This window comes from Siphateles boraxobius, unplaced genomic scaffold (genome assembly GCF_051911475.1).
Source record: "Siphateles boraxobius isolate OS27281-9 unplaced genomic scaffold, OSU_SipBor_1 48, whole genome shotgun sequence".
In the NCBI taxonomy this organism is placed as follows: Eukaryota; Metazoa; Chordata; class Actinopteri; order Cypriniformes; family Leuciscidae; genus Siphateles; species Siphateles boraxobius.
Window position 1 is genome coordinate 1,064,999 of NW_027509119.1, and position 17,529 is coordinate 1,082,527.

Genomic DNA, 17,529 nt, shown 5'->3' on the forward strand with positions numbered 1-17,529 from the left:
ATAAGAATTACACACAGCAATAAGATTTTATGATTTAAATCAGGGGTATTCAGTTTAACTTCCAAAGGGTCTATATTTGAGGTCTAAGGTCTGTTCCTCTATATTTCCTTCCCAACGGAGGTCCAGATAACACTTTTTTTACATTTCCATCGAGCCATAGTACTTGTAAAAGAAAAAAAAAATCCTTAACACTCAAAAGTCATTAAAGATGAGAATCTAGGGCCGTGAGAGCCAGAGCAGTGAACAGTGAATTTTACCAAAAAAAGTAAATGTTTCTCCCAACTGGATATGAATATAGTTTCAAAACTTTACACACACATCTCACACACACACACACACACACACACACACACACACACACACACACACACACACACACACACACACACACTAAACAAATTATTGATTAAACATTATGCATGATGCAAATGATAAAGTTTAATGTTCATAACATTATGAAAGGCAATTCCTTTATAAGAAAAGTAAATAAAGATTAAACATATTAAAAGAGTGAAAAATTTAGTTGTTTATTTAGTTTTATTTTGAATCCTGTAATAAATCAACAGAAAATATTCTGAAATGTTAGAAAAACAGTACATTTATGATGATCTTTTGTGAGATTAGTATTAAAAAGTTTTTAAAATATGAAAACCAATTACATGTGAATTTAAAAATGTTGTAATAAACCATCTGGCTGTACACTATCATTTATATAACAATGATTACAGTAATGTTAAGAAGACGTAGATGTAATGAATGTAAAATTTTAATGTTCAGCAAATGTGAAAAATATATAAAGGATTAATGAACTATTAAGTTGTAAGGCCCTGTTCACACATTTAACCGATTGGGTCGATAGATGAATCCTTGCAGACAGAAGGAATACCCAAATCCTCCAATTCAATTACCAGGGTTCCTGTGCCAGTTGCTGGAGGAGTACCTGCACACAAGCAGACATCAGAAAAAGGATATGCCAACAAGAATTCTTCTCTTAAAAAAGAAACACAACTTACCATCATCCACGGTCAGAATGATAGCTGTGTATTTGCCATCTTTGACAAAGGGAGATTCTCTATCCGTGGGCCTCTTGACTTTAATCATTACAGTGTCTTGATGTACACTCAGCCAGCCGGCAGGATCACTGCCAATTTTATACCTGGAAGGAACCAAAACATACAGGTTAAAACTAGAAATGTTCAGCAAGAACATCTTAATGTTAGTTTGACAAAGTCTTGTCTGATAGTTTAAAATCATTTGATGTTCAAAGGATATACAGGCAAGCCGTAATTTTAATTCTGGGTAGAAGAAATTTGACATTGTTACATATTCCCTGGCTTTGTAGTTCATGTGTTATGGTAATTGGACTTTTAGTTTGCATTTCACCCTTTTCTGTTACTGTTTCAGGTCATGTGTGCCATTTTTGTAGTCCTTTGTAGTTTTTCTAGTTGATTAGTTCTATGATTATTCACAGGTGTGTCTTGTTTGCCTATTTCCCCTCTAGTATTTAAACCCCAGTGTTTCTTATTGTGACAAGCAAGGGCAGGGCCAAGAGCCGTGTGCTAACGAGCGTGTGCTAACGAGCGTGTGCTAACGAGCGTGTGCTAACGAGCAGCGTGTGCTAACGAGCGTGTGCTAACAAGCGTGTGCTAACGAGCGTGTGCTAACGAGCGTGTGCTAACGAGCGTGTGCTAACGAGCGTGTGCTAACGAGCGTGTGCTAACGAGCGTGTGCTAACGAGCGTGTGCTAACGAGCGTGTGCTAACGAGCGTGTTCTAACGAGCGTGTGCTAACAAGCGTGTGCTAACAAGCGTGTGCTAACGAGCGTCAACTGCACGCCAAACTGGTCTCATGGAGGAGCTCCAGGGGGATAAAAGGATGAGAGAGGAACAGGCCTGGACTTTACGTTATGTTTTTGTTTGTTTACATGCGGCAGTCGTCCATGAAGAGCTGCTGCTTTACTTTCGTTTTGTTAAAGTTTTATGTTAAACGTTTGCTGGTTCCCGCCACCTTCTTCCCGGAACACAAACCTTGCTACACTTATGTTCCATGTCGAGGCTTGTCCTGTACGTATGTATGTTTGGTGCTGCTCATTCTGTTCCCTGGTTCTCTGGTCTCTGTTGTAGATTTGCTTTTATGTTTATTTTATTATTAAACTCTTTGCATTTAGATCCAGCTCTCTGTGTTTGGTCAGCGTTAAAGAAGGAATATAGGCACGGTGGCCAATGGCTGATGACTTGAGAATTTACCGTCCATAAATACTTTTTTACCGGCTGTGAACAGGCCAAAACATGCAGTTATGACAATAAAATATTAGATACCAGTGAAAATTCTTTATTAAAATTTTGATACCACAGTTAAAACTACTAACCTAAATAATATAAATTTAATAAGTAAACAGTCAGTAATAAAATAACAAATTGCAAGCAATAGAACAAAGATACGTCTAACAGTAGTAAATTAAAGAGTAAAAAAATCGAATGTAAAATAACACTGCATAGTCTTCAGTGTATAACTTAAATGTAAATTAATCCTTATTAAAGTTACTAAATTTATTTAGTCAAGATCAGTAAGTGATCTTTTCTTTTTGTTTATCGTTTGTTTGATTAACATTAAAAACGCAGACAGCATCAGGATTATTAGTGCACGGATCTAATATACTGAAACTGACACACAAGTGTTTTCTTTCTCAATTGTTTACATTCACTTATGGACATAATCGACTATGTTTACTAGGATACTTGCTGAGACAGACATTTTTTTACATAATTGTGTGGGAATTTGTCAGTTCAAGCGCAAGACTTGAAAGAGAGCTCAAATTAGTATTCAAGCCTTGTCTGAGACGCGGGTTTCTTGGCAGTCGTTTCGGATGTGTAAACGTTACACATTGGGTTAAACTTTCGTGATGATGAAGCATACTTCATGTTTGTTCTCATTCATGTTTTTACAACATTGCATTGTTAGAATTCATAACCATGTTAAATGTCGCATTTTGTGTTTGGTGAGTGTTAATTTTAGGCTCTGGATATAGGCCTTTTTTTAGATAGTAGCTAGACAGTTGCTACGGTTCTCAGTGGTTAATAGTGCTAGTGAGGCAGTTTGACAAAAAAAATTGATTCACAAAAAGTTCATCAATGCAAATCTATGGGATTTTTATTGTTCGCTTCAAGATCTGGAAATCTCTAAAGAAAGTAGTCAGAATTTTTAAATGGGATAATGAAATTTTCTAATACTTCTCACATTATCTTCTGTGATTTTCCAATGTCTGGTGCGTCAGTCACAGTAATAACAGCTGTGCCAGTGGTTGAAAACCCATTTCCTTCCATGTCAGTAGCCGTAATTAATAAAGTATATCTGGAAAATGTCTGAAAAGAAAGATGTTTTCAAATGAGTTTGCTTACATGAAATTATTCGTCACCAATGCAAGATCAATTCATAATTTCTCACCTCTCTGTCCAAGCCTAAAGCATTCACACGAATTCCTCCGGTAACAGAGTTGATTGTAAACAGGTTTGGTTTTGGCAGTTCTGGATCTTGCTTGACGATTGAGTAACTGATTATACCATTGTGAGTGTCTGGATCATCTGAATCAGTGGCTGTGACTGTCATAAACTCATGACCTTCAGTGAGAGAAGAAGAAAGACTGGTTCGGTGGAAAAACTGAAGAGGCATTTGGGGAAAAAACTGCTAAACATTTCATTGAGAAACTGCATCATACACCTACCTATTTCAGCAGTTTCAGGAACAGTTCCATTGAATGGATTTTGTGTAAAAAGAGGCTTATTATCATTTTGGTCCATAACATGTACAATCATTTCCATTGGACTTTCCTTGATATTTACATCAACTCCAGTCGCATGAGCTATAAGCTAACGACAGGAGAAGAAATACGGGCATGTTAAGAGAATAATATCTGATGTTGTTTGAAAAAACACAATTAAATAAATTAAGAGTGGTATCTTTTAGTCCATGTCTTTTAGCTTTGACACAGCAAGTGTAGTTGAAGTAAACTGACTTCATTTTTACTAGCTATACAAATTATATCTAGCTTACAAAAGATTCATGCTCTAGGCAAACACATGAAGAGAAAAGCCTTTTTCTGGGGCCTTTTTATCTGATTAACTGATGATAGCTTTGAAAGAATTAAGAATGAGCAGAAAATCCAACACGCACTGGAATACACTTAGAACTAACTGCTGATTTTAAAAGTTAGAGACTAAAAATTAACTTACTCTGTATGAAGCTTTTTTTTCTCTGTCGAGTGGCCGATTCACATACAGAGTCCCTGTTAATTTGTCTATAGTAAAAGTTCCCTTAGGCTCCAGATCCGCTCCTTCACCTGTGATCTTGTATTGCATCTGAGATACCTTAGAAAAGTCTGTCTTTATCTAAATACAGAAAGCAATAAGAGAACAAAGTCAATAACAGACAAACCTCACTCGTTCATCTCATTTGGAATATTTCCTTCATGACTTTCTCACCTGGACCAGTCTCTCTGGGAAAGGACCTCTGCTATTCTCAGGTACATTGAATGGAGGAATAATCCAACCTCTCTTTGCTCTCTTCAGACCCGTTGAAGACTTTGGAAACATCAGAACCAGATCATCAGAGGGAGATTCCATCTGAAAATGTTAGTAAAAGACACTGAGCAACAAAACAGTTTTGTTTACAATTAAATACAGCACTCAATCCATCAAATATTTGGATACTTTTTGCATCTCAAAATGTTTACTACAGCTATTGACTGTAAAAATCTGTCTGGGGAAAAACAGTTTTAATATATGGGGAGGGTAACATTTTTGGGGTCCCTATTCAATAAACCAGTTTAGGTCGATTCGAAACCTCTTTGCTTCGTCGTCGGCTGAACATTATTCCCTTTTATTAAATGGAGAAGGCAAGCAGGACGAGGCTGAGGCAGAGATGCTCACAAGTCTCTGAGCTAGAGTCCAAGTCAAGTCTCAAGTCTTTGAGCTAGAGTCCAAGTCAAGTCTCAAGTCTTTGAGCTAAAGTCCAAGTCAAGTCTCAAGTCTTTGAGCTAAAGTCCAAGTCAAGTCTCAAGTCTCTTGTGGTTATAATAAGTGTTGCATCACGTACAGCGACCCATCCAGGCTGCTTAGAACACTGCATAGCTATTAAGGAATTCAAAGCATGTAATATGTTATTATGACTCCTTTATCTAATAGCATACAATATCAGCTTTGATTTAGGTATATAATCAGTGTAAACAGGCTATTTCAACATGACAAAAACACCAAGAACACTTTACTTTTAAGTTAATATCTGTATCTGTAAAAATTGAGGTTCTGAAGAAAAAGGACTCTCATGTCTGTTGCTGAATTATAATGAAAGGCCTTGGCTCCTATTGTGCTGGCTCTGTGGAGCCATTAGACCAAATATAGAAAATGTTATAGCCTACCTCACAGCACTAAAATTGACATAGTGCAAAACATCACAGTAGCTAAATGCAAAACACTATTGCAACCAAATGATGTGAAATACATGGTTCATATATTTGTGGCGGCCCGCCACACATTGATTTTCGATTTATTTTTTTATTTTTACTAAGCCTATTTAAAATCGTATTTGATTGCAGAGCGCCGTAGCGCATTCGCGCAGCACTACCTCTCGCACGTCTCTCTCTCTCTCTCTCGTACACCCACCTCTCGCGCTCTGGAACACCATGAGGTGCACGCGCGCAGATACCCCATATTTTGCATTGAGCGCTTCTTTTGTTTGGCCCGTCTTGTTTGAAGTTTTTAAACCCAAAGCTGACGATGAATGGCACAGCAACGGCCGGTGCAGTCGACATGTTTGTTTGTTGTCCTCTCATGTGTGGCCGCGCGCGCGCACGTAGTACGTGTTATGTAGGCAGGTTTTAGGTAACGGGTCAGAGGGAGGGGAATAACAGCGTGCTCATCAGACGTTTCCTAAAAATAAACATTGTTCACGAGTCCCGCAGCTCGAGTCCGAGTCGAGTCTGAAGTCTTTCGAGGACGAGTCTCAAGTCGAGTCTGAAGTCACTGTGTGTGCGACTTAAGTCGCACTCGAGTCCGAGTCTCAAACTCGAGTCCCCATCTCTGGGCTGAGGGACGTGAGAATGGCGCGTATCGTACGGAAAAGAGCTTCGGAAGTATAAAAGGAGGAGCGACAACAATGAAGGATGAGAGAGGACCAGGCCTGGACTATTTTACATTATGTTTTATTTATGTGTGGGTGGCAGTCATCCATGAGGGGCTTTTACTTTAGTTTTTTGTCTGTTTATTTTGCGATTATTAAAGTTTTGTGAAATGTTCACCCGTTCCCGCCTCCTCCTTCCCATAACAACACACCTCGCCACATGGCGTGTAATATAAAAGAGTGTAAGAGTTTAGGTAATCATAGGTTTTAGGCTTTAGCATTGCATAAATGAAACATATCGGCAGACTCATTGTGTGTTTGAGACCAATCAGAGAGAGCAGTGACTAATTATATTCATCATTAATCATTTAACACAGGCCTCCAATAATTAATTCTAAACATGTACAGATATTGATCATTGAATATGTCTATTTACAGTACCATAGTAAAGTTGCACACATAAAACTAAAATGTCCAATAGAGGTCAAGCTTGTACTGAGGTTTACACAAGATAACAAGGAACAGGTAATAATGAGGAACAGGTGTGAGTAATGAATCACTATGGCAACAAACAAGGCAGCAATGGAAACAAAAGCAAACAGGACAGGCTTTTACTGTACTGACAGCAGTTTCTTGTAGGAACTTGTTTGTACCTGTGGAGAGGAGAAGTTCATGGCCGTGTCCATATGATGGTCCTCATGATGATGATGGACACGCTCAACTCTGACAGATACCGTGTGCTTCTTTCCTCTGGAGTCCCAAGCGTCCACAGAAAACACCTTGTGGCCATCATGAAGAGTCACTTGTCTCCTCAGTGTTACAGTCCCATCCGTGTCCACATCAAACCGCTTGTCAGCAGACTGGAATAGCGTTCTTGTTCTTCCATCACATGCATTAAAAATTACTTTCAGAAAAAAATATTAAATTAGCACAATAAAGCATCTTGTCACATATGTAAACCTGGAGTGGGGAACAAGATGCTGTGTCAGCAGCTGATGCTATGGGAACACCCTCCGGGTGTGATGATGATCTGAAATAGTTTTGTCAAAAGTATCAGTACGTCAACTTCGTTATTAGTCAATGAATTAGTGTTACCAAATTGATATTTAAAGCTGCAGTCGGCAAGTCTGGCCGATTGAGGGGACTTAGCCAAAATTTTTAATGTTTACAACTCTCATGCCCCTCCCCCATCATCACCGAGCACCCTCCCATCCAGTTCGTGCTCGTCAGTGTGTGTTTATTGTAACATGGGCGGGGGGGGGATCTGTGTCGTGTGCATGAACTGGGATTGACAGTCAGATCTCACACTGCGCTGATTGGACCAGAAGATCCGAGAGCGGATTTTTGCCAAAAAAAAAAAAAACAGGCTCTAGGTGGAGGTAGATGAGCGGGTTTTTTTTTTAAAACCGGCTGATTTATGTAGTTCTGTCGGTTTCAGTGAATATGATCAAAAAAATCTTGCTGACTGCAGCTTTAATTTAAAAAATTTACAATACCAGCCTCTCTGTAATACCACATACTGGATCAATCCAGTTTGCTGATGGAACGATATCAGCTGCATTGTTTATGAATGGAGCGCTCTTTGCTCAGTTTCTGACAGTGGTGGGCCGTCAGGGTCAGCAAGGCCTTCTCTGCTGGCCTAAACACTATCAGAATCACTTACTTGCACTTTAATAAATTTTTTCCATGAATGAGTATTAAATTATTCCCAATAGACCATTCTCTTAATCTCACAGCATTTCTTTTGGTTGCGCTGCTTCCAGAATTGTATATTTATTTTAGCGCTTTTATCAAATTATATTTCAGTCATCATGTGTTGCCAGGGTGTTAGAATATCTTTGTCCTTCAGCATACAATATAACAGTCTATATACAATTTTTATTCTAGCCAGCACAACTGCCATGTCTTCACATTCTTTTCCAGTTGTGTCAGCTAAACATATGGTATTCATTAATGGAGGATGGAATAGCCCCCTCCTCTGTATGTTCGTTCTTTCTATACATTGTGTGTTTGAAAAGCTTTTAGGATCCCCGGGGTCAGATTTAATCAGCCAATCAGATAATCAGTCAGATTTAATCAGCCAATCAGATTTCGATTTGACTGCACCGGGGCCAACTAGCAGGCGTACGATAACGTCGGCATTTTCACGTCCTTTGATTGGCTGGTCAGAGCGCGTACTATTACTGGTAGTCAGAGGCTGAGCTAGCTAACGCATCTGTAGCAAACTGCAGAAACTAAAATACATTCCTGTAGATTTAATAGTTTTTCAACCCACAAATTAATGTTTCTTTCCCTCCTCGACCCCCAGCAGGTTCAATACTACCGGAAAAAATCCCTTATTCAGCCTTATCCAGCTTAACACAGAGTCACGGAACTCAATTCGATCTGTCCGGGTAAAAACAGAACTAGCTGAAACGCACAGTAGCCTAACCTGTACATCAGAGTAATTGAAGTATTTTAGAGGAAAGAAATTAGGATGGATTTTGTGTAAAACATAATCAGTAGTTTTAGTGAGTATAATGCTTTTTTGCCCCCGTTTTTTCCGTGGTGAATAGGATTTTTTTTGTAATTTTTCTTGTAAATTTATGATGTAATGTTTTTTTTCAAACATTCAAACTATTGTAACGTCTGACAAGGGACTATTGTAGCCCTTGAAGGACAAGACCAGGGAGGCTCTGTTTCTGAACTTATAATCGGAACGCAAGAATCACTGTAGCCTACACTAACGCACACGCCAAACTCACTCGCTTGTCTCTCTCTACCGGTCTTTTCCCAACTCACCGCATTAACCCTATAACTGCCGGTGCAACATAAAAACAGCAATTTCACAACACTTATAAAGAGTCTGTGCGCTGCCACACTATTAAAAGTTATTCATTCACTGAAGGCCTAGGTGTGAAATCAGGGCCTGATTAACATAAGGGCTAGGTGGGGCTTAAAGGTTGTATTAGTGATTTCTGGCCCAAAAATAAATGTCTAATCTTTCCTAACGATCCGCTAGCTGCCCGCCCCATAAGCATGCCGTCCAAAAACCTCGTCTCTGTAGGCAGCGTAGGCTCTGAGATCTGCACACAAAAACAAATGGGTACAACCACCACCCAAAACCAAAATAAAGTGTTCCAACCAATCACTGACAGGGGCGGGTGTTGCTCCGATTTCGCGTCCAGCCGTGCGCAAAGCGCAAAACCTCACAACACCAGCCCCTGTCAGTGATTGGTTGGAACACTTTATTTTGGTTTTGGGTGGTGGTTGTCCCATTTGTTTTGTGTGCAGATCTCAGAGCCTACGCTGCCTACAGAGACGAGGTTTTTGGACAGCATGCTTATGGGGCAGGCAGCTAGCGGATCGTCAGGAAAGATTAGACATTTATTTTTGGGCCTGAAATCACTGATACAACATTTTAGGGGGCCCGTGATTGGCTGGAGAAAATGAGATAGTCAAATCATAGGTGGTTGATTTTTGTATAATAAAATAACAAGAAGTTATTGGAAAATGTGCCTGACTGATATAATTCACCGCCCAATCAAATTAACTCTACAATTTGTGCCATGAGGTTGGGAAACGCCTCTTTTCGTTATGCTTTTCATAGAACATGGGTAAGGTATAAATCGCTCGCTAGAGTGCAAAAATTATGAAAAAAAAGTGATGGTGCACAAAAAAGGAAAAAAAAAAACTCGAAAGACAGAAAATGGATGCAAAAATTCCTGAACTAACTAAATACTTTGGTTCACTTTCATCCGTGCCCGTGGAAGACCCCGAGTGTAGCGACAGCAGTTAGCTTCACCCTCCTGCGTCGTCACCGATCTGCGTGTTTTATACGTCGAAGAAGATAAGCAAGCAGCTGAAGTAAGTTAATGAGTTAAGCACTATTTGGATGGTAATTGTTTCTCGTGGAGTCGTAAGGTATTTTCAATATTTATAGTGGCTAGTCTGTGATTTTATTGCAGTCTGAATCCAGAATGTCAGTGTTTTTTCTCCCACCACTCACCCGTGTAAAAATCCCTGGCCGAATTAGGCTACTGTTTTTTGACGAACATCTAAGGTCCAATATCCAAGGTCTACATGGGCATTTTTGCCCCGATGAGTTTTTGTCTTATTGTAATATTACATAATATAAAATAAATATATCACACGTAAAAACGCAGTTTTACCCAGATATCAGCACAATTGCTAATGTGATATATGTTATGCAACAATAAAAGAGTTGACCAATAAGTTAACATTGAGAGTTACGTTTTGGTTTATCGTCACTTCGCCGATGAAAAATCCAAAAGGAAACCACAGCAGAAACGATCTCTGAAACTGATAGTGATGATTCGTTACTGAATAATCCGCGTTTTGAAAAAATGGGTTCATTTAATGATTAAATGACTCCTCGTTTGCTTCGTCGTTTAATCAAACAGCCGTTTGAACAAATCGGTTGAATGAATGACTCGCTTATTAAGACAGTCACTAGATTTTAATGGATTTTAATGATATCATAAAGGATTTCTGCTCTGCTAAAGCTAGAAAAAAGACTATTTAACTGTAAGACCCTATGTAAAAGGAAAGCTCACCCAAAAATAAAAATAATGTCATCATTTACTCACCCTCATGTTGTTCAAACTGAAAGAACTTCTTTCTTATGCTGAACACAAAAGAAGATATTTTATATACTGTTAGTAACCAGACAGTTTGCGGTAGTGTTAGAAATATATTTCTCCTTTTCAGCATACGTATAGCACAGAACATACAATCTTTATTCTAAGCAGCAAAACTGCCATGTCTGCACATTTTTCCTTTTGTGTTTAAGCTAAACATCTGGTATTCATTAAAGGAGGATGGAATCGCCTCCTCCCCTGAATGTTCGTTCTTTCTATACATTGTGTGTTTGAAAAGCTTCTAGGGTCCCAGGGATATGTTGGAAATCTAACAGGATATTGCACATATTAAGAAGCTGTTATATAACGTCTATATGATATCTATGATGTAATTTTTGATTTTATTGGTTAGACCTGTATTCTTTTCTTTAAGACTTTCACTATATAAACTCTAGACAAAGGATATTGAGCTGAGCTTTTTACTCCAGCCGGCGCCGGGTAGGCTATATTGTATTATCTGTTCATAATAAAGACCAAGATTTGGGGCACTTTTCGTTTGGACCATTTCATTTCCATTCTAACAGGTAGTCATCGACTTAATATATATTTTTCCTACTATGGAAGTCAATGGGTACCTTCAACTGTCTGGTTACCAACATTCTTTAAAATATCTTTTTTTGTGTTCAGCAGAAGAAATAAATTCATACAGCTTTTGAACAACATGAGGGTGATGTTGTTGAACTATCCCTTTAAATTATTCATGGTTAAGTACTTATTGAGGAAGTATGACTGAAGTATTAGTAATGTTTTTGCTGATTTTGGCAACCTTTATGTTTTTGAGTTCATATCTGGAGTGAATGGACTTATGGAAGGGGAGGGGGTAAAAATGTTTTATCAATAAAATGTTCCCAAAATGAACCAAGAAATTATGTGGACTAATTTTTATCATGATATTCCATATCAAAATTTTCCTGTCGTAAGATGTTTATATTATGTTATATTATAACACGTTTGCATAACAGGGATTCTGTTCATACACCGTTTATTTCATAGCACTATGATTGTTATTTGTTTATACAAAATAAGATTTACTGCAATGCTTTTTTCCCCTATAGTTTATCAGAACAAAAGTGGATGTTACTTACTTGTTCAGACGTTATTTTCCGTTGAAAATTCTAATATTGGTCATACTTCCAAAAAGTATAATGTGTGATTGTGAATGCCCGTGTCCACACCGGCGCAGTGATTAACAGCCGCACACTCACCTCAAAACATTGGATTCATCCGCGCTGTTTCATGCCGATGTACAACCCACGTAAAGTTAATAATTCCGCAAATAACTGCAATTGCAGTTTTCGAACAGAGATGGCGACAAAGAGGAAAAGCTACGGACTGCAGCCTTAAAAACAATAAAAAAAAATATTTATTGCGGTAGAAGACGGTGGCGTGGCAATCAGATGAAAAGGGGCCCTTGGTGTTGCTATAGCCCCAGGGCCCAAAGTCCTCTTAATCCAAGCCTGTGTGAAATGCACGGCCCGCCACTGGTTTCGGAGTATAACGTTTGCCCTACTCCATCATGCCAGAGATGGTGATAAAGTCAGAGGAGATGGTGATCTGTGTTTGAGCATACAGCCAAACACTTAACATGTGTATCTCTGCTTGGACACAGAGATGCGCACCTTTAAAAAAACTCAGTGTCGCTGGAAATTCTAACAAAACACAGGCGGATAATTCACTTCCTGAATAAGAAAAATCTGTGGAGCGATAGCGTGTCCTGAGGCATTACTCAGCTGGAGGGTGTCCTATATAGCATCAGCTACTGATGCAGCATCAAGTGAACCTATGGACATTTATTTATTCCATACATCATTAATCAACACTTATTTGTGAGATACAATACTTAAACTTGAGTGAGACCCTTAATTTTGACTCTGGTGAAAGCACATTTACAGATCATGTACAGTATAAAATTTGATTTAATATTACAGATCACAGTTAAAGAAGAACTTCAGTTGCTTCAAAGTTTTATTAAGAGAGTAAGAGAACACAGCTTACCTCTTCCTAGTATTTTTCCTCGGTGAAGGTCATCTCTGTTCACTTTAAAAACCAGCAACTCCGACTCAAAGCCCGGAGAACATGAAGACTCCTCCGCAAATCCACATACAAACACCTAATTTGAAACATATTAAATCCCTTTATGTAATATATACACTTGATATTTCCCATTTTTCAATTGCTAGCAAGCATCAGTCTATACTGACACCACTTTTCAAAAGTAAATCTTTTTTATTTTGTTTTGTGTAAAGCCACTGTCTGCTTTACCAACAGGAATATTGGCCAGTCAGTTAATCTCAAGTCTCACAGATGTTCACCACAAAAACACTTCACAGATGTCTTAAAAATATGAATAACACCTGTTCACTTGACCTTACTACCTTTGTGTTTTGAAAGAATGAGTTGATTTGAGACATTTATGACGTATTTTGGTAGTTCCCATGAAGACTCCTCCTCAAATACACATAAAAAGACCTAATTTGAAACGTATTAAATCCCATTTTGTAATATATACACTTGATATTTCCAGGTTAAGGCCCAAGAGAATGTGTAGTTGGCATATTCTAGTTATGGAGGCGATATGATTCTTCCATCATTAGCATCACTGTGGCATTAGCTGTTGTGCCAATCGGTAAGGTGTTGAAAAAATGAACTAACTATTGAGAAATGGTTCCTAGCAACTGTTTTATTTTTATTTTTATTATTATTATTAAAAAGCTGGTCCGCATATACTTTGGTTTTGCTGACTGTGTGAAAAGTTTTGACAGGGTCACTTCATTTTTTACCAATGCATTATTAGCAATCTAAAAAAAAAAACTGTATTACATGCAGCAGATAAATTCAAATAAGAAACCTAAAATAAATCAATAACATTAGATTACAAATGGTGTTTCTTTTCACGTATGTGCACTCTTGTCCCAGCAGAACCTAATTTACAGACCAAGTGTGAATAACTACAAGCATATTTGCACTCACTACAAAACACTAAATAAACACAATTACATAGCATTAGACAGATATAGCATTCAAAACTAACAGGTCTTGTGTTTCGTTTGGAAAACACTGCCACACTCTACTTTGTATTTAATAAACATTTTTTAATTAGATTTTCATGTTTTTATGATTAAAAGGACAAGGGGAAATCAGCCATTATAAGGGATTTGAAAAGATTTGTAAAAATTTTTTTAGTTTAAATATTGCCATTTTTTATGACTTATATATAACAAAAGGAAAAATAAATGTTTTTCTTTTTTCTTTTATGTTGTTCTGTCAACATAAAAGTAACTGAAATTTGAAATTTCCCAAACTCTGTCTAATCACTGATAATACAAAAAATACACAGTTTTTTCTCTATTAAAAATTTGATATTCATTTTTGGTTGTGGATGTAAAAATGTTTAGCGTTTTATTTCTCACTCTCAGTCCTGATTTGAAGTATATAAAATCCTACCTTGCAAAGGAAAATAACAACTGCCAATCGCACAGTTTTCATTGTCTCTCAAAAGTCCTTCAAGGATTCCTTTGTTGTTGGTTTTTAAGAATGTGCAGCTATTTCATGTCTTGAGTTCCCCAGAATGCATGCAGACGGGGAGTTTGCTAACTTTATAGGGGAGTTTTCCTAAGGGTGTGGCATATGGAGTGATGCAATGTGCCAAGAAAAATAATATAACTTGACTGGAACCAATGAGGTGTAAGACTTGGTTTTCCTGCTAAAACAAAAGCTGAGATAAAACGCTGCAATAAAGCAATAAAAGGCACAGAAGATCTCAAAGAAAGAGCACAGGACTCTTGTCCAAACTTTTCTCCGTCCTTATCTCTGCATCCCTGACTCAAGCCACTAAAAGTTCACTAAGAAGGTCTACATACCAGTGGTGTAGTCTACGTGATACGCAGGTATACGCCGTATACCCACTAGGAAATGTCAAAGATCTCCGTATACCCACTTTAAAAAGCGTGAGGATTCGTAAACGTAACAACATCGTTTTGTGAAAGAACTTTCATTCATAAATTCACCCCGCCGTGACTTCTGTGTTTGCGCAGCGACACGGATCGAATCGCGGAATCCAGCAACAAATGTAACTTAGCCTACTGTAAAGCGGAACGTCACGCAATTTGGCCATTTTTGAATGAATAAATCAAAAGTAATGATACAAAGAATCAAAACTCGATATGTACTAAGTGTCCATGAATATTAAAGCTCAAAAAGACTGCTATTGAAATAAACTCTGAATGTTCTGCGTGTTTCTGTGAATGAGCGCGCTCTACTACACACTGACGCGCGCGTGACACTCGTGGTGTTTTCAGCGTCTATGAGGAGGACATGCACACATTTGAACTTCATTGCAGAGCTTTTATGAGAGTCACTTCACAAGAATTTTTCCATTTCATTTGATAAAACTATCGTCATTCATTCGTATCATATACACACTCACAAACTTTAAAGTCTTCATTACAACCTGTCAAAATCAAAGTTTTGTATAACTTGAAGAAAATATAACAGAAATATATTACTATTGCACAGTAGAGTATACTTCAAGTAGGCCTAATAATAATAATAATAGTTTATTAAAACACACAGAAGCTCAAATGTCTTTAATTTAGGGCTGATATATCACAGTACACTCACTACAAAAAACTAGACTACACCACTGCTACATACCACATTTTATCTATCTTTTGAATCTATTGTTTTTCCTTTTTATGTTTGGTATCATTTTAAATGTCGATTGGTAAAGTGGTTCTCTAAATTTAACAAAACATCTAGCATTAAAGCTGCAGTCTGTGAGAAAGACAGCTAGTGGTGGAAATAGGTACTGCAGTCCAAATTAAAAAAATCGGAGATTGTTGTTCCTCCTCTTCAGACTCGACGCTCAGGCAGTTTGCCAGTTTGAGGACACGCAACATGAGTTTTAATATCCTCTCGTTCATAGAGATTTTTAGATGATAGCGAGGCTTTTTAATGTCTGACCCAGTTTTGTTGTTGTATTTACTGCTATCTGGCATCCCGGGGTGTCGAAACACTACTGGGTAAAGTAGGCGGCGTCACACACACCAAAACAAAAACACACATTCCAATACGGAAACACACATTTAAAAGTAAAATGTCACAGTGTCTCGTTTGTGTTCCTTGGGTTTTCACTAGAGGTTTCTTTCCCTGATCGTCACCCTTATCATGAACTGCATTTCCCATAACCCTTTGCCTGAACTCATCACTGATCATTGCACACAGCTGGACATTCTTGTTCTTGGACTGACTTGTATGGAATTTGACCCCTGCCTGGACTGGATAACGTTTTATGGATTACCCAATAAATACTGCAATTGGATCTACTGTTTCCCGTGTGTGTATCGTGACAGATCGACTCCGTCATGCAAAGATCCAGTGGTATGGGTTTTCATGTCTCTTCCCCAACCACTGAGAGGGAGAGGAGGCAGCAGAGGGGGAACTCTCGGTCTGAAGAGCCAGAGCCGCGCATTACTTTATTTGAGTGTTTTGCCTTGTGGGCTCGTCAGACGGAGGAGTACATGACGGTCAACTCCTCTAAGCCCCCTTGCAGCAGCCCAGCTGATGCCTGGTCAGCCGACACCCCCCTCCATAGACGATCTTTTGAGGGAACCCGTTTGGCCAAGTTTTCTGGGACCCGTGGAGGCTGCAGGGGAGGAGGTTGTCGAGATGGACCCCGACACCATCCTCCACTTTTCCCCCTCTTCGACCCTGGGCCGTTGATTCTGCCCAGCCCTGAGTTCCCTTCACCGCTGGTCCCGTCCAGCCCAGAGCCTTCACCTCACCATCAAGGGCGGTGGAGGAGGAGGAGGAGGACTTCCTGCCTCTCCAACGTCCCAGCGCAGCCCGCTGTCTTCCCGGAGGCCGTCCCCTTGCAGCCCGCTGTCGTCCCGGTGGTCGTTCCCGAACAGCCTGCTGTCATTCCGGAGGCCGTCCCCGTGCAGCCCGCTGTCATCCCGGTGGTCATCCTAGTGCAGCCCGCTGTCATCCCGGAGGCCGTTCCCGTGCAACCCGCTGTCGTTCCAGTGGTCGTCCCCATGCAGCCCGCTGTCGTCTCAGAGACCATCCCAGAACTGTCCATCATCAGCCCTGCCTCGGCCAAGAGGGTGGTCTTCCTTTTTTATGCATTGGCTGTTCTACATGCATGGAGGAAGTATGTGAGTTCTGCTGATCCAGAGACTGTTCACATCACGTCTGCTGATCCAGAGACTGTTCACGTTACGTCTGCCGGTTCAGACACTGTTCGCGTTGCGTTTTCCGATTCAAAGACTGTTCACATCACGTCTGACATGGCCAGGAGGGCCGTCTTCCTTTTTTATGCATTAGCTGTTCTACATGCATGGAGGAAGTATATGGTTTCTGCCGATCCAGAGACTGTTCACGTTATGTCTGTCGGTTCAGACACTGTTCACGTCGCGTCTGCCGATTCAGACACTGTTCACGTCACGTCTGCCGATCCAGAGACCATACACGTCACGTGTGCTGATCCAAAGACTGTTCACGGCACGTCGGCCGATTCAGTGTCTTTGGACAAGATGGCCATCGTGTCTGTTCCTGAGCCGGTGTCTGTTCCTGTTCGTGAGCCCGAAGGGTCTTCTCCGCCCTGGCAGCCCGATGGACTGTCTTCTCCGCCCTGGCCGCCCGATGGAATGTCTTCTCCAACCTGGCCGCCCGATGGACTCTCTGTTTCGCCCTGGCTGCCCGATGGACTCTCTGTTTCGCCCTGGCTGCCCGATGGACTCTCTGTTTCGCCCTGGCCGCCCGATGGACTGTCTTC

General features: G+C 39.7%; 1 protein-coding gene across 1 annotated transcript; it reads right to left on the reverse strand.

Moving 5' to 3' along the window:
- Positions 1 to 502: 502 nt before the first annotated feature.
- Positions 503 to 14,333, reverse strand: LOC143710593 (cadherin-1-like). The gene is made up of 10 exons (XM_077201562.1): positions 14,199 to 14,333; positions 12,750 to 12,864; positions 6,768 to 7,018; positions 4,479 to 4,619; positions 4,230 to 4,385; positions 3,722 to 3,866; positions 3,445 to 3,617; positions 3,238 to 3,362; positions 1,014 to 1,156; positions 503 to 940 (listed from the first exon to the last, which is right to left on the reverse strand). Exons 1-10 carry the CDS (start codon positions 14,238 to 14,240, stop codon positions 840 to 842), a joined length of 1,392 nt encoding a protein of 463 aa, XP_077057677.1. The 5' UTR covers positions 14,241 to 14,333; the 3' UTR covers positions 503 to 839.
- Between the last annotated feature and the right edge of the window lie 3,196 nt (positions 14,334 to 17,529).